At 34.4% G+C, this 27,632-nt stretch overlaps 2 protein-coding genes across 4 annotated transcripts; both read right to left on the reverse strand.

Annotated features, from left to right (window-relative positions):
• Nucleotides 1-3,127: 3,127 nt before the first annotated feature.
• On the reverse strand, nucleotides 3,128-4,073 carry LOC111012655 (protein C2-DOMAIN ABA-RELATED 11). Its single transcript, XM_022286883.2, has 3 exons — nucleotides 3,809-4,073; nucleotides 3,598-3,696; nucleotides 3,128-3,494 (listed from the first exon to the last, which is right to left on the reverse strand). Exons 1-3 carry the CDS (start codon nucleotides 3,917-3,919, stop codon nucleotides 3,222-3,224), a joined length of 483 nt encoding a protein of 160 aa, XP_022142575.1. The 5' UTR covers nucleotides 3,920-4,073; the 3' UTR covers nucleotides 3,128-3,221.
• A 1,990-nt stretch (nucleotides 4,074-6,063) lies between these two features.
• On the reverse strand, nucleotides 6,064-27,121 carry LOC111012617 (binding protein). Of its 3 annotated transcripts, none has more exons than XM_022286831.1 (33): nucleotides 26,793-27,118; nucleotides 25,504-25,707; nucleotides 25,225-25,406; nucleotides 22,965-23,091; nucleotides 22,659-22,877; nucleotides 21,706-21,922; nucleotides 21,189-21,334; nucleotides 20,934-21,079; nucleotides 18,666-18,815; nucleotides 18,513-18,561; nucleotides 18,242-18,433; nucleotides 17,066-17,248; nucleotides 15,071-15,225; nucleotides 14,866-14,992; nucleotides 14,618-14,767; nucleotides 14,469-14,528; nucleotides 14,144-14,280; nucleotides 13,910-14,027; nucleotides 13,595-13,729; nucleotides 13,322-13,518; nucleotides 11,849-12,005; nucleotides 11,571-11,717; nucleotides 10,603-10,695; nucleotides 9,856-10,518; nucleotides 9,609-9,716; nucleotides 9,114-9,193; nucleotides 8,380-8,431; nucleotides 8,166-8,252; nucleotides 8,027-8,064; nucleotides 7,558-7,620; nucleotides 7,324-7,478; nucleotides 6,595-7,037; nucleotides 6,064-6,507 (listed from the first exon to the last, which is right to left on the reverse strand). In XM_022286831.1, the coding sequence occupies exons 1-33, from the start codon at nucleotides 26,883-26,885 to the stop codon at nucleotides 6,466-6,468; spliced, it is 5,115 nt and encodes a 1,704-aa protein (XP_022142523.1). In that variant the 5' UTR covers nucleotides 26,886-27,118; the 3' UTR covers nucleotides 6,064-6,465. The 3 variants fall into 3 exon arrangements, 2 of the variants coding, with proteins under 2 accessions (XP_022142523.1, XP_022142522.1); XM_022286830.1 differs by having other exon boundaries at nucleotides 18,242-18,439; XR_015789714.1 differs by lacking the exons at nucleotides 6,064-6,507; nucleotides 7,558-7,620 and having other exon boundaries at nucleotides 6,897-7,037; nucleotides 7,324-7,507; nucleotides 18,242-18,439; nucleotides 26,793-27,121.
• Nucleotides 27,122-27,632: the final 511 nt, after the last annotated feature.

Genomic DNA, 27,632 nt, shown 5'->3' on the forward strand with positions numbered 1-27,632 from the left:
TTTAATTGTATCTAAAAATAGTTAATCTAAATAAGAAACTAAACAAATTATAGCATCATATTATTTCACATTTCATATTTGTAGATATTAATTATTAAAAAGTAGGATTTCACTAAAAATTTGCAACATATAAAAATCTAATTATTTAAACATTTTTTTACATGATTTAAAATGATATTTTTCTTTTCTAAAAAAATATAAAGAGTAAATAAAAAATTACAACAAAGAAATAATTAAAATTAACAATTTTTTTTTTGTTAAAAAAGTATGAAAGAAATATGACTTTGACTAAAAAATTGTTAAGATATAAAACTCTAAATTATTTAGAATAATTTTTTTTACATAACTTAAAATAATATTTTTCTTTTTTAAAAGATATACAGAGTAAATAAAAAATTTACAGTAAAGAAATAGTTAAAATTAACCATTTATTTTTGGTTAAAAAATAGAAAAAAAAAGTGCAGACATGAGGTTTGAACTCGTTTGGCCCAACTTTACACCAATAATAAAACTAACTTATTAAAAATGTAAAATAGTAAAAAATTGTGTACATTGTATGTGATCCCTGCTACTTCAGATCTATGTCTCATATTCTTAAATTGTATATACTCTAATTTTATAATTTCTAATTTTTTATTATTACGTTGAAAGCTACATTATTTTTGTAATTCCTTTTTAAATTATATTATTTATAAGATTAACTTTTATATTTTTATTTCAAAAAAAACTCCTATATTTTACCATTTCTTTTCTAAAATATTTTTAAATTAAACACGCGTATAGTAGAAGTCAATTTAAAAACCATTTTACAGCTGCTTGAGAATACATATTATTTACAAATGAATCTTTATGCTTCATTTTCCCTTCTTTTCTAAAAGAATAAAAATAATTAATGTTTTAAAATAAACTTTTTTAACTTTTGAGGAAATATTCCTTTTAGAAAGAAAAGCAAAAAGTGAGAGGTAAAAAATATATTAGAGAGATAAAAGTTTGGAAAATGAAACAAAATTTGAGAGAGAAATTTCATATCAATATACCTGATTTTCTTTTTTAGATGTTTTAAATTAAGTGTGTTTTTGGGAATAATTTGACCATGGTTGGAATCACTTTTAGTCAAAATCATTACCATTTTAAAATAATTTGTTTGGCAATAATTCTCAAGTGAGTTTGGAAAAATCAAAATAACTTTAAGTGATTTCCAGTCAATTATTTGGAAGGTGATTTTCAAGTGATATTTTTATTAAAAAAATCAATAAACAATTAGTTTTTAAAATGATTATTGTTTTAAATTTTAAAATTGGATTTTTATTTCACCTTAAAATTTGAGAAATAATTTTTTTTTAATTGCTAAAATTTTTGTCACTCCCTACCTTTATCTATTCACTTTAATTTTTGTCTAAAACTTTCATAATGTATCTCTAAATTTTTAGTTTTCATGTAAGTTTATTTATATGTCTAAAATTTTTGCCTCTTGCCTTCTAAGATTTTGTTCCTCTCTCACTTTTCTTTTCTAAAACTTTTGTCAATTTCTTTTTTGAATTTCAAATATTAATTATTAAAAAATCACTTTTAAATTATACAAAAATCACTTAAAAAAGTATGTAACCAAAGATTAAATAATTATATAGTTATCTTTTTCTTTAATTTTTTTTAAATCACTCTACTTAGATTTTATTTTTTGGTTTCACCAAAAACACTAATTTACAGTAAGGAAAGATATTGGCCTTCACTTATATACTCATGAGATTCCTTACCGTCGATGTGACACTTTGATCACATTCACAACACTGCTCTTCCCATTAAGTAGTCAATCAAAACATAGTTTAGTGAATAAGTTATTATATTAGCATTCTTTGATGGTTAGTTCATCGTCTTTACAATCGTTAAACCAAAAATAATAATAAGTAAATGCATGAACTTGTACCAAAGTTTTTTTTTAACCCAATTTTTTGTTTATTAGACCAAAAAAGGATATGCCTTACAAATGGGGTTATCTACCTTTCATCTAGCTGCGATAGCCACAAATCACAAGAGATCGCTAAAATGGTTAAAGAATCAGTGAGTAAGCAATAGAATTTATTTTTTTAGGGCTTTCATCGAAGTATAAAGTTTCATCGTTTCATCACTGCAGAACCGCGTGATTGATCCATCTACGCTATTCCCTAATTGAAGTAAGTTGGAAAGCCTTCAGAGCCTCAGCCCCTACCTTTCTATTTCAAAAAATGAAAGCTGACTAGCAATCGCTCGTTTTTCTTATTAACATGGGATTGGATGTTAATAATGAAAGACAGAACATCTATTAGAAGGCAGGCAATCCCCGGGAAATTCCTATCGATTTCCGATGGATAACAATCCATCTTTCTCGCTTTCGCTCTTTTTCCCAATCAACCGCGAGGGTTCCAAGCATGAGAACGCAAGCGCCGGAATCGAACAAAACGTCTGAACGTCCGAGGACGAAAGAAAAATGCTTTGCGGGGAACTCGTTTCATGTCGGCGTATTCGTGCCGATTAGACGTCGGCCATGAAATCCATCACTATACCGAGCAGATCACGGGCATTCACATCTCGGTCAAACGAAACTATGCGCGATTCGCGAGAGAATCGCCTTCAGCAAGGTATGGCATTCAAGGTCACGATGTCTCTACCTTGATAGTGATCCTTTCAACCCAAGCTTTATTCGACATTCAGTCTCTTCTCTTCGATCTTGCATTGATTCACAACCCTTCTTAGTATCTTTTGATAGATATCCCACATGAAATCCGCAATGAGGATTCCAACCTCCTCGAGACCGTATTGATATTCTAATAAAAGATAGACTTAAAAAAAAGTTTAGGGTTTAGGCTATCCAAACTTGTTTTCTGACAAAAACTAGTTAGATTCTTTGTTCAATATTCTCTTATCTTATATTTTAAATTTCAAATTCAATCATTGTAGACACGTATTGTAATGATTTTAGTTCTTGAAGGTGGACATATCGAACCAATCCACTTGAGTCAGGATCGAATTGATTACTTTTTAACTTTTTTTTTCTCTAGTTTTGAGTCCAATGAATGCGGGGACGGAGGATTACCTTCAACTAAATTTTAAAAAATTAAAAAACAAAAGAAAAGCAAAAAAAAACAAAAAACAAAAAAGTGGTTTCTTATTACTAATACCCTCTCAAATTTCCCCTTTACAAATTTTTGCAGCCCTAACTTTTTTTTTTTCTGAATTTGATCTATTCATTCTTCAAAGTATTTCAGTCTCACTTGAATCTCTCCGGACTTCACTCCACAGAGCCGCAGCCAAACATCTTGCACCACCTCGCCGTCGATGCACCGTATCGTACACTCCTTCGCGAAGCAATCGTCGGCGCCGGGAACCACCTTCCTCAGCTCGCCGGCGGACATTTGCAGAATCTTGCTCAGCCGAGTAGCAAATTGAACATGCTGAAGGTTGATGTATGCGCGTCCCATCTTGTCGTCAGGCTTGAAGAGATCTTTGTCGAACACTTCCTGCGCAAGGATCGGCTTCGATTGTGACAAAATTGGAGGCGGATAGCGAAACAGAGAGATCGATCGACGTCGATCGAGCGAGCGAAATTGGAAAATAACTTACGAAGTTTATGAATCCAGGAGCATCGGAGCCGAGCGTGAAACTGAGTTCTTCGTTCCATACGGGATTCAGGCAACTTCTGATGACTTTTGTTTTCGCTTTCTGTATCGGAAGGAGAATCGCGAGTAAGATGATTATCATCAATGGCGAAAGCAAGTACGAAACGAAATCTGGAAGAAAAGACGACGGCGTTGCGAGATTGAGAATTAATTACCTGCTTCCCCAATTTGACGACGACGTACGGATCGCTACTCCTGAAATCTCGAATCACTAGACTCTTCCCTTGAATTATGACCACTTTCAGCCGTCCCGTAGGCTCCGCCATTGTTTCTGAACTTTGAATCGAGCTTGAAAAATGGAACCAAAGCTCGTCGTCTGGAGATGGATGAACATGAAGAGATTACAGATCTATTTAACACAAAACCAAAACCATACAGGTAAATCAGTATGAATCTAGTTTTTTTTATTTTATTGGCGAACTGAAAGGATGGAAATCCACTCGCCATAGTGATGAAATTCCGCTTATTAGTAACAAAAGAAACAAATTAGATAAACAGAAGCTATTTTTCGGTCAAAATGGAAAAATATAAGTTCAGAGAAGAACTACTGATCCTAAAATTGGTTATCAACCGACGATTCGTGTTCCCTAAACCATAGATTTTCCGTTCTTTTTTTCAAACTAATTTTGATTCACTACTTTATATCATTCCATTACTTTTTTCTTTTTAATAACATTTCATTATTTTGTAGTAGATACTTTTGGTTAAATTAGTTGATGTAATTTCAATATTTTTTTAATTTAAATATCTAGGCTTTAAATTAAGTTTATTTTTGTATTTTTTTTCATAGAACAATACGTTGAGGAGGGGATATCAATTATTTCTAAGCTATGCTCGCTTTGGCATTTGGCAATATGATATAATTATAACAAGGAGAATTTAAATGTCAACTAAAATAACAAACATAAGGAGAAGAAGATGAATTGCAAAATGGAAAAATATTTAATTAATTAACTAATAATTAAACAATATAATTAATAGAGATTCAAGTTTTGAAAATATAATCATCATTAAATTATTGCCAATATTTACGTGAAATGAACATCAGTAAAGTACAAATATAAAATAACGTAACAAATATGGAAGAAATTAAATTAAGGTAATTTGATAACAAAAAATAAAAACAAAAAATCCCCTCTTTTAAACCTAAAAATTTAAAAGTGTAAATAATCTCGATAGGAAAATACCCTCTACAAATAATTTCTGAATAAATAAAAACAGCCCAATCAAACAAACTTACAAAACAAAGTCTTCATTTTAATAGAGTATAAAATCGAAAAATAGTATTGTTAATAATAAGAAAAGAAAATAATTCTTCCTTGATTCCTCTAAATGATTGATACAAGGCTATATAAACAGCAGTCACACAAAGAAGAAACTAAAAAGAAATTCTTGCCTATTAGGATAAAGAAATACTTACCTATTAGAACAATAAAACCCTAACCTAAATAAAATAGGAAACATTTAAAATAAAATAAACTATAATTTAACACTCCCCTCAAGCTGGTGAATGAATATTTTCCATTCCCAACTTGTTAACCAAATGCTCAAAGTTGTTGTTGTTCAATCCTTTTGTAAGAATATCTGCTATTTGATTGTTTGTTGGTACAAATGGACTACATATGAGGCCGCTATCTAACTTCTCTTTTATGAAGTGTCTATCAACTTCAACATGCTTGGTTCTGTCATGTTGAACTGGATTATGTGCAATACTGATGGCAGACTTGTTATCACAATAAAGTTTCATAGGCCCTTCCCATGGAATCTTCAAATCTTCTAAAATAATTTTTATCCACAGTAATTCGCAGATGCTCAATGTCATTGCTCTAAATTCTGCTTTTGAACTTGATCTTGCAACTACATTTTGTTTTTTACTTCTCCAGCATTGATAAAATCACACCAATCTAAGATGATCTGCAAAATAAGATAGTGTAGCAAAAAGTATAACTCTGTAGCGTAACCTAAATAAAATAGGAAACCTTTAAAATAAAATAAACTATAATTTAACAAGTATCCATCTTAATACTCTATTAAAATGAACAGATTTTGTCAATTTTAGTAGATTTTGACACAAAATCAACCTTTAGCAACCTAAAATCATCCTATTGCAGAGCAGGTTTTTTGCAAACAAAAATAATAAAAGCAATAATTTTAAGAAAATATCAATAAAATATATTTTTGTAAAAATTTGAGAAATAAAAAAAATCGTAAAAAACATTTAAATTAACAAATAAACATTTTTCTATTTAAAAATAATTAATATTAATATTAAATATATATTCGTGATATTTTGTTGATATTTTTTATATTGTGTCCATTTTTTTCTTTTTTTTTTTGGTAATAGAATGAAAAATGTCGAACCTATAGATACATTGGACATGTCATATTTAATACTATGATCACTACTACATTAAAATTCAACCATGAATACATTATATATTGTAACATGTATATTGCAACTATACATGTGACACTTTTTAACATATGAATCAGAAAGGTCATATAAAGGCAGTAAAAAAAGAACAAAAGCATTATCATAGGAATATATGCAGAACACCTAATTATCTATCCCCTACTGCAAGATTTCTTAATATTTTGATCCCCTAAACGTGAGAAACTGTGACTGCTATGTTACATTCTACATGTAGCTGCTCTGGAGCAACTGGGTCAGTATAATCTATCTGTCTGTCACATTTTTTTACTGAAATTGGCATCCACTTAGCACCTATGATCTCGATGCCCCACGTCGTAGCCATTGGCCATTCGAAATTATTCGACAACTATACTAGCGACTGAGCAACTTTGTCCCTGTTCATCTCAAGCCTCGTTTTCCCGCTCGATGCTTCCATTTGCTCTGCATTAGATAACAAATTGTGATGTAAGCTTATTGAATTGCTTGAATTGCATTTGCTAACGGTAAGCCTGGTTAGTTGCAACTTACAAGAGGCTCCTCGTCAGATAGTTCCTCAGCCTTGCCTTTCTGCTCCTCTATGGGAGTACTTTGTTCGACTATGGTCCCTTGATTCTTTCCAGAATCGGAGTCGCTGTTATCGTCGTCATCAATGTTCTCTCTCGAACTAGATTCGTCAGCTTCCTTGTCTTCTTTATGAGCTTTTTCATCTCTTGCATTATCAGCATGTTTCTCAGAACTCTCAGGATCCTCATCAAGTTCATCAACAGCAACATCGGGTTTCTCTTCTTCATCATCAACATTAGGTTTATCCTCCTCATCATCAACATCAGGCTTCTCTTCTCCATCGGATTCCTCAATATGATGATCTCCTTCACCACTTCCTCTCGAACCGGACTTAATTTCCCGGTCGGAGTCCTCTCGGTCTGTGAGCTCCTTGTTGAGAGTCTGTGTGTGCTCCCCTTCAGAATCACCTGGGATGTGCACAATGAACTCTCAGAAAACCATGAAACAAATAAAATTCACATTCTTTAAAATGAAAAAACCAACTTTCATTTAGGAATAAATCAAAGAAAATAAGGAAAGCCCACGACAGAAGGAGCACGAGAACATTATGCTTATATGAATACTTGTACAAATTATTTGTTTAAAGTTGAATATGATCATTTCAACGATGAGATGCATAAACTTAACTTTCTTTCATGGTACAAGAATTATATAAAAGAATTTCAACCTTGTGGGAAAGAAAAAGCGTTTTACCTGAGTCCATTTCATCATGTACATTCGACCTTTTGGCAATTCCAGGGTTTGAAATGTCTGAACTCACTTTCTCGCCAGCATCCGAAAACTTGATTTTTGATGCACCATTTTGACCAAGCTTTAAATTTTTCTTTGGGGTCCTTTTTCCTTTCGTTCTGGAACACAGTACAATGTCATCCAAGAGCTATATAACAAAATAGAAAGCAAGCAATATCAGTATAATGGGTCACTCACATTTTAAATGGTTTCTTAATTGAATGCGAACCACCAGAATCTTTATTCTTCAAGCCAAGTTTACTGCAAAATAATATACGTAACATAGAGAAAAAGACGTTGTATGGTACGGGATAGGCAAGAAATGTCAAAACAACATTTGAAATCTGTTCTTGGAGACCAATTGACCCAATGCTTTTATGAGGAAAATTTTGCAATTTTGCAATCCCTTTTTTGTATAGTTAATTGCAGGGCTCCCCTGGTTTCGGGCTTTTCTGGACGGGTTTTATTTGTAACCCTTGTCTTGTTCTTTTGTTCATGTGTTCTCTTTTATTCCTTTCTTAACGGAAGTTTGGTTTCTCATTGGAAAAATAGTAATAATAACCGATTCGAAATCTATTCTTGGGAACCAATGAATCCTAGATCGTCTTTAACATCATCTTAGTTTGGTCTGATAAAAATTGAAAGACTTCTGAGAGGTAGAACTTACACTTCAAAGGAAGGAAGACTCCTTGACAGTTTTAGTTTCTGTAAATATCAAAAAGGAGAGATAAAAAAACCTGTGTTCTCATAAAAGATGGTCCAACAATTTGTGGTAATATGAAAGAGATGGGCTAAAATTCCAATACCTTTGAAGACTTCTGATCACTGCCAATGATCTCCCACCGCTCCTTCTCCAATCTGAGAACTTCAACATCTCCATCATCATATAGAACCTTGTATATTTTCATCATTTAGTGAAACATATTTAGAGGAAAAAAAAATAAGCTTCAAATAATTGGGTGGTCAAGCACCAAGAGAAAAGAAATCAGAGAAATGAGATGGTAAGATAGTGCAGCCTACCACGTGTTTCCTTTTTATTGGGTCATAAGACTTCACTGTGCCTTTATAGAATCTGAAAATTGTAATAATGCAATACGTCAGAAAAGTGGTGTGATAATAATGACTTTATAAAATAAATCGCCAAATAAAACATTATCAGTCATCAAAAGAATCGTCTAGGGGACTGCTGAGATTGTAATAAATCTTCACAGTAAACAATAAAAATGGAATAAAAATATCAATATTAAATGGACTTGAAAATTAATGTGTTTTCTCGTTTCTTTTTCATGCCGCCATCAAAACCAACAAGGAAAGGAAAGGGGAAAAAATCCTTAAGATAAATTCAAGAGGAACATGATGAACGAGGAACCCAGTGGTTTAATTGGAATTATTTTCTTTTTTTAATAAGATAAGAAATTGGGCTTTCATTGAGAGAAAATGAAAGAATATAAGCCTGACAAGAGGGGACCGACCTATAATAAGGGACCCCAATCTAAAAGAATAACAACTAACTCATTGGTATATATTTCTAAATTGAATGCGTTCTTAAGAAGTGCCTTAAATGCTCAAAAGGACACTTTCAATCTAGAAATGCATGAACATTGAAGTTTCATGTAAATTCAAGACTGATGTGCAACTATAAACATGGCAATGAAACGAGGGAAATTTTGTTCAAATGTTGCTTTGCCTCAATAAAAAACACAAACAAGACGAAATTATCCTTTAAGCAAGAGACAAATAAGATAGATACTCACTTTTTATCCATAGGCCACCAAACTTTAATTCTGCATCCGATTAAGTCTTCGATATCATTTTCACCATACTTGAACATGCACTACATTTAGAAACTGTCAGGTCGTGCACCATATAACCTTAGCAAGAAAATGGTAGTATCTTAAATCCCTAAATACACTGTATAGACTTGGTCAAGCTAAGCACTGCAGTTTGATACATAGAAGATTAGTTATCGACACACATGATTAAGACTCAGAAATCAAAGGGTTTTTTAACAACAACCATTCCTCGAAGTCTTTTTTTTTTTTTAAGAAAGTGTCAAGTCTTAATTGGAATACTTTTTGTCTAGGTTTTCAGATGCGGTTTCATCTTAGTTGTTTACTTTGTATCTTTTCAGTTTCTATTGGTTCTTTTTCTTTTTCGCCCCCTTTGGGAGTTCATATATCAATAAAAAGTTTGTTTCTTGTTAAAAAAAAATAGACATCATAGTTCGATTAAAACGCATATCAGCAAACCTTTGCTAATCCTGCGATGCTTCTTCGTTTCCTCTTCTTGATGGCCCCACTTAAGGATTTCAAGTTATTTGTGTTGTTCTTATCAACCTTTTTCAGCACACTAGAATGCTGCAAGTTAGAAAAAATTGGGTGTAAGTTGATCCCAATACTCACGATATTTTAAAAATAATAATAAATAAAACAATGCAAAAGAAATTGTCAGACTAGGGGGAAAAAGATGAAGAAGACAACATAGTTAAGATGCCACCTTGACATCAAGGTCACTGAAATCTTCAAGGTCATTTTCCTGATCAGAATGACTCATGCCTGAGCCTTTGACTTTGGGTTTGGCAGAGAAACCCGTAGCCTTTTTCAAACTTGAGACCAATAACTCTGACTCACTGTTTCCACCAATCTTCTTCTCCTTGGATATATCATCATCAGAACCATGGTTGTTACCCATATCAATTTCACTCGAATCTAGTGGAGAAACTCCTCCTTGAAGTAAGGTGTTTCCTGCACCCGATGAACGTGCCTTTGATCTACTCTTGGGTCTAGCACGACTACGATCAGATGATGACCTTTGATGTTTAGGGACTGGAAGAGATGTTGCATCGCTAGTTTTTCTTTTTCTGCTCTTAGACATTGCATCCACATTTGTTCTCTTGCCAGGTAAGTCTTCATGACCATTGCTTGGTTCATGCTTGCTAGTAATCCCAATGCTACTCAAATTGATTTCCCTCACCATTGTCAAGATATCAACATCATTTTCAGCGGTTTTCTTTTCAACATGTTTCTTCTTGACCTTCTTGTTCCTTTTTTCCCTCCGTCCATGGGATTTTAAACCTTTTATCATTTTTCCAAGAGGCACATCATTACCATCTCTTTCACCTTTATTCTGTACCACATCTGCAGCAGCTTCTGTAGAAACCTGATGTAATGAAAGTAGTGTTAGGATTTAGGAAGCTAAAGTAACATGCAACCATACATATGAATTCATGGTGATAACATATACCGCCTCTGTTGCTTCTAACTTCAGTGACTCAAAGTGAGCCAAAACATTTTCATCAACCAACCACGTTTGTGCTTCACCTTCACTTTCACCAGCCTGGCAAGTACATTTAATCACATCAGCAGACAATTACAAAACCACAATGCATGAACCGAGTGTAAAGCCTCCACTTTTATTTGGAGCAAGAAGGTTGCACTTTTGGATCAGATTTGGATTCCTTGTGTCATTAACATCGGTCATCCAGCATTAGCCATGACTACATTTATTATGAACTAATCCCCAATTCTCAACATTGTTACCATACTTAAGGAGAATATTGTGTATATAATATGAATAAATAAATAGACACATTGCATTTAGATCCACTGTACGTTCTTTTTCTAACAATACCTCGCAATCTAGCACTAGTATTTATATTAATTTAAAAAATAATAATAAGAAACCAGCTTTCATCCAGACAAATGAAAGTATAAAAGGACGGGCCAAGAACAGCTCAAACAACAAAGCAAAATAAAACAAAAGTCAAGTACAGGAGATTGCTCCAATTGTTAAGAATTATAAAAAAAAGATAGTTTTGAAACTCCTGATGAGGTGATCCCAGTGAGAGGCATTGAAATGTGTCGCATTCCTAAACCGGCTTCTCTAAATTTCTAAGAATTCTCTTATTTCTCCCAAGCCAAGTATATACAAAATAGTGATAACCCAATCCCATAAACCCATGCCTACATACCGTGCTTCCTAAAGGTTTGTAGATAGGAAATGACCCAGCAGATTTCCTTTCTCAGCAACAACAAAATAATTTTAAAGAGAACTATAAACTAGAGTCGCCTAGTTTTGTCCATTCTAAACAAAATGGACCAAATATTTTTCTTTCAAATTGATGTAAAAGCACAATACTTTGCAAACTTGTTGAGTAAAGTATACATTAAATCAAATCAGAACAAAAATTTCAGGCAGAAGCTTTAACTTACAACAGATTCATCTCCTTCTTTCTTTTCCTTCGTTTTGTACAGCATGGCAGGCAGAGAAACTGAATCAGTCAATCCTTGAGAATCATCCTCTTTCAGGGCCAATCTCTTCATGATTGACAATCCGAGATCACAAATTGCATATGAATTCTGAGAAACCAAAGATAAGATTATCAGATGTGGTTGTTGTCAGTCCTCTTTCGTTAAAATATTGAAAAAATAAAAGAAAAGAAAAGAGAAATGGGAGAACAGAAGCCAGCAAGACATCTATGTCCCCTAACCTTTGACTTTGCTGCATCAACTATATCTTCACTATTTTTAATACTATGAAAGATGGAAAAAATGGCAGATATATTTTCCTTCTCTTTGGTGGTATTAGCCTCCGACTTGACATCATCATCTTTATGCACTAGAAGAGAAAGAATAAAGTGCAAACGCCTGAAACATACAAAATAAGTCCAAAAAAAGATGATTATTACAAATGTAACTCAATTGTAGACAGATGATTTAAGGAACTAACTTACAAGACACTTTAAATAAGTAACACAAACCCTTGATTCAGGGTTAATACACGTTTATTTAATAGAAAACAAACTTTGTATTGCAGAAAAAATGTAGGCAGAAAGGGGGGAGGGATGTAAGGTGTTGTCTGTGCTCCTAAGTAACTGGAACTTCAAAAAGCTTCTGAATGGTATTTACAGTAGCAGAAGAATGGTTACAAAATAATCCATCAAAGGAACTCAAAATTAGTGGAAAACATCAGATAAATAAGATAAATTTAAAGGAACTTCAATAAGATCAATTGTACCAGAAAATGCCCCCTCGTGTTTTGAAAAATCCTAGCAGTTCTTTTCGAGCATATGTTCCAGAGAGTGCCTAGGAGTGTTCCACCAAAGCACAGACACCTGACCCAAGGGTAGCCCACTACCCACTTCATAAAGAAAAGCCAAAACATCCTTGAGCAAGCACTACTGGAGCCCAAAGGAGGAACCAAAAGAAACCCAAATTTGCAATCAACCCGGCAATGGGTTAACAGGTGATCAATGTCCTCACCAGAAGAATGGGAGTCAACACAATTTTTGAGGGAGCACAGCGTGATGAGGGTTCCTCCTTTTGAGCTTTAATGTTAGTGTGAATAATATTGAGGATGAGAGGCCAAATGAAGGCTTTGACCCTCAGACATTCAGAACTTCCAACAATATATGCTGTTGGCATAGTTCTCTCAAAAATAAATTGCTAAAACCCGTTGGCATATATATAACACAGTACCCGTACTAAAAATTAAAAACATAAAAATAAATAAATATATATATATATATATAACAGTACCCTTGCCCCTTTAGAGAAAAAGTAAGGGCTGTCTTTGTGAAGCTTTGAACCTACATTACAGAACGTGTTGGAGGATTTTCTGGTTCGAGGTATTATTTGGCATCAACCTCCATGGTGAAAATATTCTGCATCGAGATAATTGTCGCCGTTTTATATGGGCCATTTGGATTGAAATGAATTATAGAATCTTTTAATATAGGATTCTCTTCTCAATAGTTGTTGGACCAAATTATTTTTCTGGTTTCCAGATGTTGTAACCTTTCTAAGAGTTATTTGTAACTCCTCTGGCTGCTTCAGAGGATACAATTTCCTGTCTATTTTGTAATCTATGTTTCTCATTAAGATACCGTTTTGTTTTCAACAATATATAAACACGCACACACAACCCCAGAATAAATTTAAGTGATGTTGTGAGATAAGCTTACCTGTATACTAGTTCATATTCTTTGACATCCTTGCATTCATCAACATCTGGACATGTATGATGAGCAAGAGCATGAACCAAGTATGTTATTATGTATTCAGGATAAGCTGTTGTTGAATTTGTTTCGGATTGCATTGACAATTGTCGTGCTTTAGCTTGGTGATGCATTTGAATAATATCAGCCAGATTCTGTTTCTCCTGATAATTCAAATAATACATGAAATTAACAAAAATAATTGAAATTCTTACCATAGGCAATCAGATGTGTAACTACCTCGTCGAACTCAGATGGATTTGAACCAGTTATGTTAAATAAGAATGCACATGCATATTTTGCATCCAACATTCTGTCCTTTATGTATTGATGAACTTTGCTCAAGAATGCTTTCCTAGCTTGAGGAAACGTTATCTGCAAGACACCAGAACGTGCAAAAGGACCAATTAATCTTACATTCACAAACAAACCACTTCTTCAGCATGATAACACCAAGAATAAGTTTCCATACTACCTCATATGAGATGTGACTACATCAAGAAGTTAAAAGATTAAGTATGCACAGTATGAGAGCACAAACTTTGGTGGACTTGCCTCTGATGTTTTTAAGGTTAAGTGAAAGATGTTAATTGGCATCTTGTCATCCCATTGCTTCGACAGTCGAAGAATTGCCTTTGCAGAAGCAAGCTTTAAATGGGCTTTGTCAACTGAACTGTAAAGCAAGAAATACTTTAGTAACTTTGAAGCCTCATACAACATGTGCTTGTTATACAAGGCACTGCTAGACTGTAATGTTTAAAAAAGGTAATTTGATATTGAAATTACTACCTTGATTCAATATCCTGTGATATTTCTCCATGGGCAAGTATGTTACCAAGGATCTCTAGAAGATTGTTGATTTCAAGACGGAGGTGAGCATCCTTAACAGGTAAATAGCTCTTGACCAATGTCTTAATGGCAAATATCTGTTACTTGGGAAAAAGGAATGACCCAGTGAGCAAGGTTTTAAGAGAAAAAAAAAAACAAAATATCAAAAGTTTGTGTTATCTTGTGAAATCCTTGATGGAAATTAACAGTTATCTTCAATCTCCCGAAGGTTGAAGCAATTGTGCTTGTGTGAGAGAGGGAGAAAGAACAACTCAAATTGACAAACCTTTAACAAGCAAAGTTCACTTCTATTCTCCCAAGATGTTTTTGCATTATCTCCCACTTCCTGAAATAGCAGGGTTAGAAATCACAAATCTAATTATCGTCAAGTCATACACAAGGAATAACAGACAGAACCAAGTGAGGGAAGCTTACGGAATTGCATTTGAGAATGTTGTTTCTAATAAACTCTTCAATTTCATTCTCTCTGGTTTCAAAAACAGGCATTGCTGTCTGAGCTATACATCCCAGAGACTGAAGTACAGCAGGCAAATGACTCCTTTCCTCAAGCATGTCCACAAGCCTCTACAAATTTTTTTAAGGAGTTTTAAATGATGCAAGGACATGAGAACATTTCTTTTGAAAAATGATTATAAGTTGCTTCATGAAAAGCTGAAACAAACCTTGTATAGGACAGAAAGTGATTTTAGCCCATCATCTTTTGTTATAGCTGCCAACGCATGTACAGCATACTTGGCCTGTCTTCTAGTACCTTCTAAGCACAGCCGCTCTAGAATCAGGTCTATGGAGCTGGAGATAGATAACAGGAAGATGGGTAATACAAATTCTAGTAACCAAGTTCTAACAGGGCAAGCTCTTCAGCTATACCTTGATGAGACAGCCAGTTGTTCTCGGATTGTACCACCAGCTTTTGCCAAAACATGCAGAATTCCTTCTTTAATTGTCTCATTGTCATCTTTAAGAAAATTGATTAGCTCCTCTTCGGACCCACTGAATAACACAGGACTGAAACGTGCAAGAATCTGTGAAAAATTATACGGGAGAATTTTAATCATAATCTTTTTACGAGAGAAAACAAAGAATAGATCATGGAGGTATATACAAAAGAAGAACAAGATGAAACGTTGTCTTAGAGTGAAAAAAAAGAAGAGAGAGAACAGAATATTATTAAAGGTGATCACAAAAAAAAGTGCAACAAAATCTCAAGAAAGCAAATTTATCTCAAGCCTCGTCTCAATTATCAGATTTGTCTTAAGAAGCAATGTTTTAAAAGGCTAAAGGCGGCCTCGAGGCTTTTTCTCTTGAAAAGGCGAGGCGTAAGCCTCAAGACGGTATGAGGCGTAAGCCTCAATTTTAATTAAAAGAATTAAACAAATCCTAAATTTGTGTGGCCAAGTATTACCAAACATAATAGTTATATAAAATTATCAAAATATCCACCTGTTACTTGTCACTCAAAAAAAATTCTAAAAAAACATCATAACATCACTACTATTATCACCAATAGAACTTACTTATTCTATAAATTGTTGTCTTCAATATTTTTAAAGTCTAGGTAGTAAAAGTAGTAATAGATTGAATTGTTACACTTACAACTCTTGCTTAGGATTCCACAAAAAAAACCTTGATATTTTTTAAGAATTGGAAAAATTAATACTATTCTTGTAATCATTACACGAGGCGTATACTTTAAGCCTCAGTGCGTTTTCAAAGAGGCGTAAGCCTCTTCTATGCGAGGCGTAAGCCTCTTATAGTCCAAAGAAGGCGTAAGACTTGAGGCTAAAAGTTAGAGCCTTGCCTCGAGGCGGGCCTCGAGGCGTAAGCCTCAAAAGCCTTTTAAAACATTGTTAAGAAGTACATTAGTTCCTTTCAACCCAGAGGACCCGACAAAGCATTGCATAGCACCTTGTCAAAGACCTTCATTCAGTCAATACTCCAAAAACATATCCACAGAGCAGACAGTTAAGTATCTTTAAGCAATCCCTAACGAACATTGAACTGTGATAAGGAGGTCATACCCTTCTTTTATATATATATATAAATAAAAAACATATCTACAAAGCAGATAGTTAACTATCTTTAAACAATCCCAAACGAACATTGAACTGTGACAAGGAGGTCGTACCCATTTTTTATATTATATACAAATAAGGAGCTTGTACCATGAAATCACACTTTTTCGACAAGGAACTAAACAACGCTTTTTTAAAGAAGTTAAAAAGAAAATTTGAAGTAATATTCCTCCTCTGTCCATTTCTTTCAACACTTTTCCTTTTGGCCAAGAAACCGACCATGTAGAAGTAGAAGTATACAGCCTCTAGACCGAACACCGCTTCCCCTCCATCTTCTTGCTTATAAGATATATAGATGTGACAGTGTTCTAATATCTAAAGTTGATCTTTCGTGCCCTTCTAATATATTGTTTCAAGTGCTAGCATTCCATGAAGAGGAACTCGGGAACGGACTAAGCCTGTGTACCAGAAATTGCAACGTTCCACTAACAAAACTAATATTCCTAATAACCTTCTAAAAGTCACGATTAATAGAAATAATTTGAAAGGAATCCAGTTTAACATCAAAACTCATGACTCCCCTTATATCGTGAACCAATATAGACAGCTAAGCTAAAGCATGATCTTTGATCCGTTGAAAGAAAAAATATAGCAAATTATTTGAGCACATAATTAGCACAATTTTTAACACATTGAAATAACATTACGCTGATGCCTTAAACACAAACACAATGTGAAATTTTGTCAGAGAGGTTAACCACTAGGCTATAGTACAAGAAAGAAGGCAATGATATCACAGAGATCATGCATCAGATACAAGATGAAAGATAAAGCCATGATGGGTTTTTACCACTAACATAGTCATAGAAGATTTGAGGTCTTGCATGCTGCCAGCAGATTTTTGAATCTCCGCTTCCTGAAGGATTTCTTTTACATGTTCCTTGTTGAAAAGTAAATAGGAACACTTCACAGATAATGAGTTCAAAAAATCATACAAGCGGTGTTTCTCACCCAGTATTTTAAGCAACTCATCCTGAAAGCATAGAAGACAAAGCAAGAGTCTCATTCCAAATCTTTCATTGAAAATCTAAACCAAATGCAGATTCCTCAATATATCTAATAAAGTATATGGAAATTTCAGTTTCAAAATAAGCAACTAAACCCCCCACAAATGCAATTTTTTAGGATAAGTTTGATGAAGAGGCAACATTAACAATTAGAAGGGGTCGAAATTAGTTGGGAGAACCGTGTTTTTGTTTTTCCCACTTGGAGTGCCTTATGTAAGGGTGTCTTCTAATTATGGTCTTTTCATTTGTGCCAGTTGGAAAGGTTTTCTGCAGGCTTTTTCCACACATTTTATTCTTTCAATTAAATTTTTTTTCTTATTAAAAATAAATAAATAATTCAGCCCTTCAAAGAGGCTACAGCAACAATCGCTTTGAAATTGTTGAGGAAAAAATAGGTCATCTTGTAGTTTTCTCCTTTTTAGTACATCTTGTAGTTATCTGATGAGCTTATCTGTGGTATCTTCTCGTATGACTATTTAATTCATTGAAATATTTCTTTAGTGGTCTTTTTATTAAAGACAAATTGAATTAGGTGAAGTAGTGAAAAAATTTTGCACAATGGAATAAATAACCATCAATTAACTCAGCCCTGAGGTAGGGTGAAGAAATAATATAGTAAAACTGTCAAAATAAAAAATATAGGGCAATTGCTACACTCTTTAGCAATCGAAGCTCAAGAGGCATAAAACTCAGCTCACTCACTCCTGAACCTCTTTTAAACACTCCCTCTTATCTTCAAACATAAATCTGTTCCTAGTTTTCCACATCCCTCCAAAATTGAATGAAAGCATCACGTTAGGTTGTTTTGGCTCTAACCTTGGTAATGTGAGCAGTTGATCTTCACAAGAGTATAAGTAATAAATAAAAGGTGGAGATCCAATATACGTTTAAGACCAAATACCACCCATGCTCGGCAAGGAAAGGATGTTTAAATGCCTATATGGTACTTTGTTACTCACCCGCATGTTGCAAGCTTGATGGAAGTTGGTATTTGGATCAACAAGATTACTTAAAATCCTCCAGACATTGGCATCTTTCAATTGATCAAGAATCTGAAAATTTTCCTCAGACTTTGCAGGATCAGCAAATGACCGAGACATAATTCGAAAGCCAAACAGTATTTTCTTCTGGGTCTCAGGAACATCACCATCCTGCATCTTAGACCAATCAACATCTCAGACTCTTCCCATAATTAGAGGATAAAGTTTCATGCATGGAAGATTCACAAACCTGGTTCATCTGCCTAAGAGACAGGTACCTCTGCATCTCTTGCTGTAACCTGCAAAATTCAAGAAGACCACAATGAAAAATCTGTGTATCATCTGTCGTTTACTTAGACGTGCTTACAAACTCACTTGAGGTCTTTGGTCTCAAAATCCATACCTTTGTTTTTGCTCCAGAATCTTCTCGAGAGCCTTTAGTTCAACTTTGTCAAATGTTGAGAAGACTCTGAGCAAATGTTTAACTCTATCCTTCACTGGAAACTCAGATGGGAAAAGTGACCCACAAAGAACAGATTCAATAATATCAGATCTGCAAATCATAATCTAAAAATCAATAACCCGAGATCAAGCTCATCCATGCACTCACACAACACAAAATCAAAAAAATAACGGAGATCCAAAACAGAGGAGAATAGTTGGAAATGTAATGCTTATGGCACCAACAGCTAAAAATATAAAAACAAATTATCTAACATAAAAATAGGTAGCAGTTCCTTCAAACAACTACAAACCACACTTTACTTCAAAAGCTTGAAGCATGCAACAGAGAAAGAGAAATTGATCTCGTTAACCATCACAGTTCGACAAATATACTCTGGTATTATGAAAACAATTCAATAGTTATTATTAGCTGTCTAAAAGATCAGCTAAGGACCTAAAGCAAGACTTGATAATTTATCTGTATGGATTCTTTGGAATCTCATCAAACTAATAATTGAAACCCTTATCATTATGGCAATAGAGTGTAAAACATGTTGATTAACGAGACACAGAAGGACTACTCATAGCCTAGTTTGTTGTATATGGGAATGAACTCATTTTTTTATTTACAAGAAAACAAACAACAAAGACTTAGATTTTTTTCTTTTTTATAAGAAAAACCATGCATTAGAACAAAAGAGGAGCAACAACCTAAGGGTGGGGGCCAAGGAGGCCCTCCCCTAAAGAACTACCACATTACAACTTTCCAATCTTGAGAAATTAAGGTTATCCTACAATTACAAAAGAATCTCCTATGAGAAGGCACCAAGAAGCCGTAGTAATTTGTACATATTCACAAAGTTTTCACAATGGAATAAATAACCATCAATTAACTCAGCCCTGAGGTAGGGTGAAGGAATAATATAGTAAACTCTTTGGTTCCTTTGGTTCCTTCCTATGGTTCCTTTGGTTCCTTCCTTCCAAATACTCCAAATAAGAACTCGACCAGCACAACTCCAAATATTCCAAATAAAAACAAAGACTTAGAGTATGTATTGGTCTCTGAGTACTAGGTCATTTTCCATTTAGACACTAACCTTGAATTACGTGTAGTGTAGGTGTGCTTCAAAGGATTTGAATCATCCATAGTGATTTGCCCAAGGTCGAGTTTGCAAGCTTAGATTGAGGAAGTTGCATTATGACGGTCATTTACTTTGATAAATTGGTTTCTTTGCTGATTTGTGGAATTTATTTTTGAAATTAAATGGAGAGCTTTTTTTTTGGGTACTGATAGCAAGTGGGAGGAGGCTTGAGGTCTACTGCACTTTAAAAACTCTGTTTGGGCTTTTTTTTTTTTTTTTTTTTTAGATAAGAAACAGAGAATTTCATTATCAAAATGAGGATGTAGGAAAGAAAGGGGAAGAGCAAACCCCAACGCCAAAAGTTACAAAAAAGGTTTCCAGTTGGCATTTAGTCTCATAAAACTATAATTACAAAACAATTTATCAATGAGGCACCAAGAAGAGACAAAAGTATGAACAACTTCCCAAGATTGGGCTATAGAATTTTTTCTCCCTTTGAAGATTCTTTGATTCCTCTCATACCAAATCCTCCAGGCCGTTGCAACCACTGCATTACACCAGATAATGAAGACTCTTTTTTTATAAGAGGATCCAACTTAACAACTGAAAGAAGGCCTCTTTACAACTTTGTTTGGGCTCATTCGTTTGATATATTTTGTAATCATCCTTTTTGTTTGATTTCAAGCACAACAATTACGGTTTTTTTTTGTAATTTTTTGTACTTTCTTTATACTCTCATTCGTCTTAATGAAATTTGGTTTCTTTATTTATACTCTCATCCTGTGAATCAAGTTTTCACTATACCAATTAGGGTTGTTTATATAGATTCTGCAAACATGTTGCAACTAATAGATATTGTTATACCAAGTTTCTCAAGCGAATTTAAGATATTTTCTTATCACAGTTTGAAGCTTCTGTTTCTATAACTTCGTAAACTTTTGGTTTCCTACGCATCACAAAACTGGCTCCACTTTTTTTGGTTACTAACATATAAAACACAATGTAATCCATTCAAAGTAGCGTTCCAAAATAATGTTCATCAACACTAAACAATAGTGCTGGAATGGACTACCACATGTTCCTGGAAAATGAAAAGACTGTGTAAATTTGCATCTTGTGTTATAAGACAAATACATTTCACTGACCTGAAATCCTTGTCATAAAAGCATCTCAAAATCCTCCCAGGAATCCAAATGAAATCGTCAGGATTGGATGGTTCAGTAGATGATTTCACAGAATAGACCCTGTATATCTCAGCTAGCCTCTCCATTGTATATTTTTTAACAAGTAGCTGGGATATCCAAAGAATGGGAAGATATATTGAAATTCTTCATGAATAATCAAGATATCAACAACATAAGTTTAAACATCAATAATAACTAGAGAAGATGGCTGCGTACAGATTTATCTCGAAGACGTTCAGCAACCAGCTTTATAGTATCAAGTGGAATTGCATTCAAGGAAAGACATGCCACATCGCAAATTACAGCAACAACTTGTTTTCGGACATTTTCATCAAAGTCCAACAGCCGGTCAGAGAGGGCAGCTATAGAAGGCCAAACCAGATAGAAATCAGCCAAGGCTAACTAAGTAGAAGAATAGTAGAACTTCTATATCTTCCTTACGGCCTTCTTTTTTTTTTAAGAAAAATTAGAAATGGATGTAAATCTTTCCTCCTCGAAACTGCAAATTGTTTGACAAAGTATTAAACTTATAGGTGGAAAATTAGAGGAAGTAATCGAAGAATTGTTCTATGCCAGCAACGGAACTACAACGTAATCTTCCTTATGGTCTTCAAACACTAAATAGTTCTGTAATTATCCATCTTTTTTATTCATCACAACAAAAGAAAGCACCTCATGACCTTTGTCCTTTTTTAAGGGTAAAGAAAGAAAATGTATAAATTATGATACTCACAAATGATTTCAGATGCTTCATCTCTAAGAGGATTTGACAGTAGACAGCTCTTCACGTGCACGAGGACAGACATACGAACCTCAACAATCCTATCTGTCAGTCTTTTCAGAAACTCTGAGAAAACTGGCTGAAAAACTTCAGATATAGAAGAGCCGGGAAGAGAGAACAGATCTCCAACCAATCCCACAGCCTTTAGACGAGTATCCAGCTCATCAGTCTGCAGATATTTTTTGGTATGGATAAGAAGAAAGTAATCAGTAATATAGAATACATATTTAAGTGTGTATGTACAGAAACATATGGCATGAATAAAACCGTCCTCTTTTTTTTCTTTTTTACAAGAAACACAGACTTTTATTAACAATACCATCCTTGTTCAAGGACTAAACACAAAAGTTAATTACAAATATGATAGTCGCTTATTTCACATTTCTGGTGGGTATTTTGTTATTATTCTTGCTCCTTCAGATCTCTCTAACCTCAAAAGTGACTATAAATCATAATAGTGCAAGCATACTGACAAGTGACAAGGGATCTTCACAATCCCTTAAGCTAATGCTAACTGACGAAGGATCTTGAGAGCTAAAAGAAAATAAGAGAGAGGATGTATGCATGGCTTGGGCGAGGGTGAATATTCCACCTCTTAAGAAAGCTTTGAAGGCATGTAAATTACAATACTTTTTTTTATAAGAGTGTAAATTACAATAATTAATATACCATTCCACACATGAGATCGCGGACAGACTTGCTACAAAAGTAATGGTGATCATGTTCAAACTGCCACTAACAGAATAGCAGCTGAATCACATAACTGAAGTCACCAGTAGAGAGTAATTACAAGTAGTTACAATGAGGTACAAAGCAAGCCATTCTGTTCACTCATAATTTTTGGCTACAAAATACTGAAATAAACAGACAAGTGAACTAACAAGAGTCACCAATAGATTAATTACCAGTAACTCTCCTATGAGGTATGGAGCAATTCCTGATAGGATCTGAGGGGCACAGCGATATATGTCATAAATAACTTCATGGTAATCAATCAGATTATACGGTGGTTTGTTATCTCCTGACATTGAAGTTACAAGAAACTGTTTTACGGCAGCTTCAAGTTGTCCAGCTGAATTCTGTATGACATTCATGGCAAGCCTCCTTGCAGCCGAAGAAACATTCTGGAATTCAGATCATGAAGCATCATTTCTGTAACAGTGTAACCACATATTCAGCAAATTTCATTTCCTCGTAAGAAGGCTACTTACACTTTTATTGCGACCTAAAGTAGATAATAGGGTAAATAAGAGTTCCTCTCTGATGTCCTCACTCTCCTCTAAGAGAACAACCATTATAGTTTGCATTGATGAGAGAACACTTTCAGGATGGTCCTCCCTGCATTGGACAATTATAATTAGTTGCATAGAACATATCCTGAAAAGTTGATACATAAAATTTAGCACATACGTTACAACTCTAACAATTTCTATATGCAAATAATATTGACATTTCATTCAAGCTAATTATCTATTGGTCAAAACAGAAAAATCCAGCAACACACAGCAAATGCCGTTAAACCAACCAGACAACAGACAGAGTCAAACAGCAGGAGAATGCATTATAGTTCATTTTTTTGCAACTCTGTGAGCAGCAATATAAAATGATAGGATTCAAAGAAGAATTCTCATTAAGTTTGTTAAATCAGAGAAAGGACAAGCTAACCAAGGATGCTTTCAAAAGGCTCCCAACTGTCCTATACAATCCTCATGTTATACAATGACTATCGTTAGAGTATTTATATTAGTATATTTCATATTATTGTAACATTCTTTATTAATTTGTCCTTTATCGTCCTTTTACATTCCTACGTCAACCTTGTATATTTCTCTATATCTATTCTTTAGTAACGATAAAGGAATCATCAGATTCTCTCACACCTTAGTTTCTACAACTATCATCCTCTTCCTTAGGCTATTTATCTTCTCTCCGATTACTAACTGGTTGACTGCACTCTCTCTCTTACAATACCAACCTACAACTTAATGATCTTTTGGCATTCTTGGATCTTCCCGGTCATGTGAAGTGTGGTATGGGCCTATGGATATCCTATCCCTAAGAATACACCTTGTCCTCAAGGCAAAAGTTATGAAATTGCTCATTAATATAGTGAAAGGTTCTAAAGTTGCATCAGATGAAGGAAGAACTTCCACTGTATTAAAACGTCAACAAATATTGGCGTTATCTGTTTTGTGGACTCCCAAAAGAAACTGTGGTCCCCGTGGTATAAATAGGTCATCAATCAACTATGAGGGCAAAGCAGAAGGGTGTTGATTAGCCCCCAGGGTCTTTCTTAACTGGGAGGCATGGAACATTGGATAAATATGGGCCTCTAGAAGAAGATTTAGTTTACAGACCACCTGCCCACCGGTGCCTACCTTAAAGGGACCATTGAACTTAGGATCGAACTTTATAACGCCTTTTAGCCACAGAATCTGAATGGTTGGAGTTTGAGGTAAACCCAGTTTTCATAAAATTGTACATCATACCATGTAGAGGATGTATAATGTCACATTTCCCAATGTATAATTTCTAAGTCACATTCGTCCAATCATGTCTCCATTTTCACCATTCCAACAAATCGACTTCTCTTATACCACTTTGATAGGATTCAAAGAGAAATGCCAATTATCTGATTCCTATTGAGTATCACTGTCATCCTCACTCTTAGGCCATTTACCTTCTTTCTTCTATGACTAATTGTTGACTGCACACACTCCCTCTCTTCTAATAACAAACTACCCACTCATGCTCCTTACAACATTTTCTTGCACACCTCACGTTTGCCTAATATCCCTAGAATTCTTGGATCTTCTAGGATATGTGAAGTGCCTTGGGGGACTATCATCAGAAAACCTTAGCAATTAAAAAGATGTTTACTCATTAGGTGGATAATTATTTAGCACCAACCAAGAAATAGCAAACTTTTACATGCTATAAGATATATGTACATTTGAAGCTTAACCATGCTAGACACAAATCAACATGCTCATGGAAAAGGTAAGTACAAGAACTCAACTGTATGAATAACACATCATTAAATTAAAACAAGAAAGCCCAAAAACTATGAGATCCTATAGTTCCCATTTTTGTACATTCTTTCTATTTTTACAATTTTTCTTAATATAGCTGTGACGAACGGTGGACAACCAATATAAAAATGTGTACTCAACTACGAACAAGAACAAGGCCTACGTAAACCAAACTTCATATGTAATTTAAAAAGGTATCCAAATGATACCATTTGTGATTATCAACAAGTTTCAGGTTTCCTATAAAAAAAAATGATACCATTATTCAGAAACTGCATATGACATAATTTACATAAAAGCATATATATCAAGTAATCATCACTGGATCAATTGAACCATGTTTTCTCAATGCATACTATGAATAATATCACAATCATTACAAGATGTCCATCAAAGCCAATTTAAATTGAAACTATTAAAACTATCCAATTAAGCAAACCTGGCAACAGCAAGAAATGTGCTGAACATTTCATTGACCAGATCATCACAATCAAGGTCCAACATTACAACACACGACCTATACTTAGCAAGGGTCTCCAAGATGACAACTCTCCTACCAAATGAAGGACCATTAGTATCGTTTAATCCACTAAAAGTGCCCACTATCAGGTGAAATATGTCCTGCAAGCATAGGGACTTAAATTAGACCACAGCACAGTTGAACAAACAAATCAGATTTAAGAAGTATACAATCCCATCCCATCAGTTAGAAAATCACCTTTAATACATCATCGCTATAAGGAGCTTCTGGTGCGGTTATTCGTGTTATTTCACAGATACATGTTGCAACTAGAAGTTTGACATCTCTATCTTGATGTTGAAGCAATTCTGGCTTGATAATAGCATCGATGAAAGGTTGCATTGACTCCAAAATTGAAGGTGACGGGGACTGATCCAACTCAGAAAGATATCCTGCAGCTTGCTGCAGATTGAAAAATAGCAATTGATGGCATACATAAATCATATAGTAATTTAAAAAAAAAAAAACCAGTGTACTTAATAAGTATGATTTTCAAACTTCAGTTCGTAGCATTGCCAAATAGGGACTCTATAAACGTCTGTTCTTAGCAACTAACCGTAAAGCATAGAAGTAGAACTATATTCTTTAGCACTTCATTAGTATATGGACAAGTAGAAAATCTAGAGCAAACGGGGAACACACTCGAATCAGGCATAACTGTGAACATCGTGCATAATGTTTCCAGCAAACGAGCTAATGGTCCCATCGTCCTTACCAACAAGTTTAGTATAGATGTAAGCTCGGAAGAAACTTACATTTACGTGGCTTACTATTGCCTCCAAATACCAAGTAGTGTGTTCAATTATATAGAGAGAGAGTGAGAGAGCAGTTTAAAGAGTTGAGCAAGTTTACGTAAAGTGTACAATAATAAAACAATTCGTAAAATTTTGAAGCCAAACTACTGACTAGATCCTGCATGCATTACAATCCATTAAAAGCCGACAAATTTTCACTCAGAAAACCTAGATCCTACTTAGTCAAAATCCCCGGAGCTTAATGCCAAACTATAAGGTCGAAAGAATAACTATTTGCTAATTGTGCTCGGAGACGGCCAAGAAAAAAAGTCTTCAAGAATAATTCAGGGCATTTATCGGGCATGATCTAGCCCAACGTCCTCAATTGAAGACACAACAAAGAAGAATCTTGACTTCTCACAAATCCCCCATTATAATTCCGGAAAGTACAGAAATTGAAGCCCAGAAGTCGAAAATACCCACTCTTAACGAACGGGAAAAAAAATCAACAAACGAAACAAATGGCTCAGCAAACCATCCCAAATTACAGAAAGGAAACTCGAGCTTCGATTATTCAAGCCAAGACATCCAAATTCCGCAAAACAGAAAGAAACCCACAATTCAAAACACGAGTCTCATCTTACTCCAGTTTCCCAGCTCTCCAAACAGAGGGAAAACGAGCGTGAATTTTGCTCAAAGCTGAACAATTTTGAGAAGCAGAAGAGGAAGTAGCAGAATTAGAGCAATGGGTACCTTCAAAAGCTTAATTAGAGCATCTTTAGAGGCGGGTGGAGTCTCGAGCTTGGATCCCACCTCCCTGAGCTGCTGCTGAAGCTTGTGAGCCATGGCCGGAGTCGGAGAAACGGTAGCGTTCGCAATCTCAGCGCAGCAGAGGGTGTTTCATGGATGGTCAAAAGGGGGAATAGAGGGTTACTCGAACTCTGCAACTCTGAAGCTCTCTCTCTCCTCGCTCTTCTCTCGCTCTTCTCTCTCTCTCTCTCTCTCTCTCTCCCTCTCCCCCCCGCTCTCTTCGCGTCTGTCTCAGTGGCTATCGGGGCAAGACAGGATGCGAAATAAGCTTTCTGAATGTGAACGAAATTTTGACGAAATAGCAAATATCGTGAAGTAAAGCCCGATTAGTTTTTTGCACTTTGGTCCTTTTAGTTCCTTTAATTACTTTTTTAACCCCAAAATCCGCCCTCTCCATTATTGTAATTAAGAAAAATGGGCATTTACAAAGAACAACTATTTTTTCGATTTTTCCCACAACAAAAAAATCAGAAATAGAGAAAAATAAATGATAAATATATAAATGTTTTTTAGTTTGCCATGTAGTCAATTAAAAGTTTTAATTTATATCTGCCGTTTATTTCTTTTTCAATAAGTGGAATAGATATTCAAACTCACAATCTTTTAATGAGACATATATTTTAAGCATTTAAGTTATGATCAGGTTAGTAATTGTTATTAAACTTTCAAATTAATTGACAGTATGATGATGTACGGTTGAAATATACATAATTATTTTTATTCAAACAAAATATAATTTACCCCTCAGATTAAAAGCATCAAATTATATATAATTCTCATTCA

The sequence above is a fragment of the Momordica charantia genome (genome assembly GCF_013281855.1).
Source record: "Momordica charantia cultivar OHB3-1 chromosome 3 unlocalized genomic scaffold, Mcharantia_2.0 BLBB01000003.1, whole genome shotgun sequence".
NCBI classification, from domain to species: domain Eukaryota; kingdom Viridiplantae; phylum Streptophyta; class Magnoliopsida; order Cucurbitales; family Cucurbitaceae; genus Momordica; species Momordica charantia.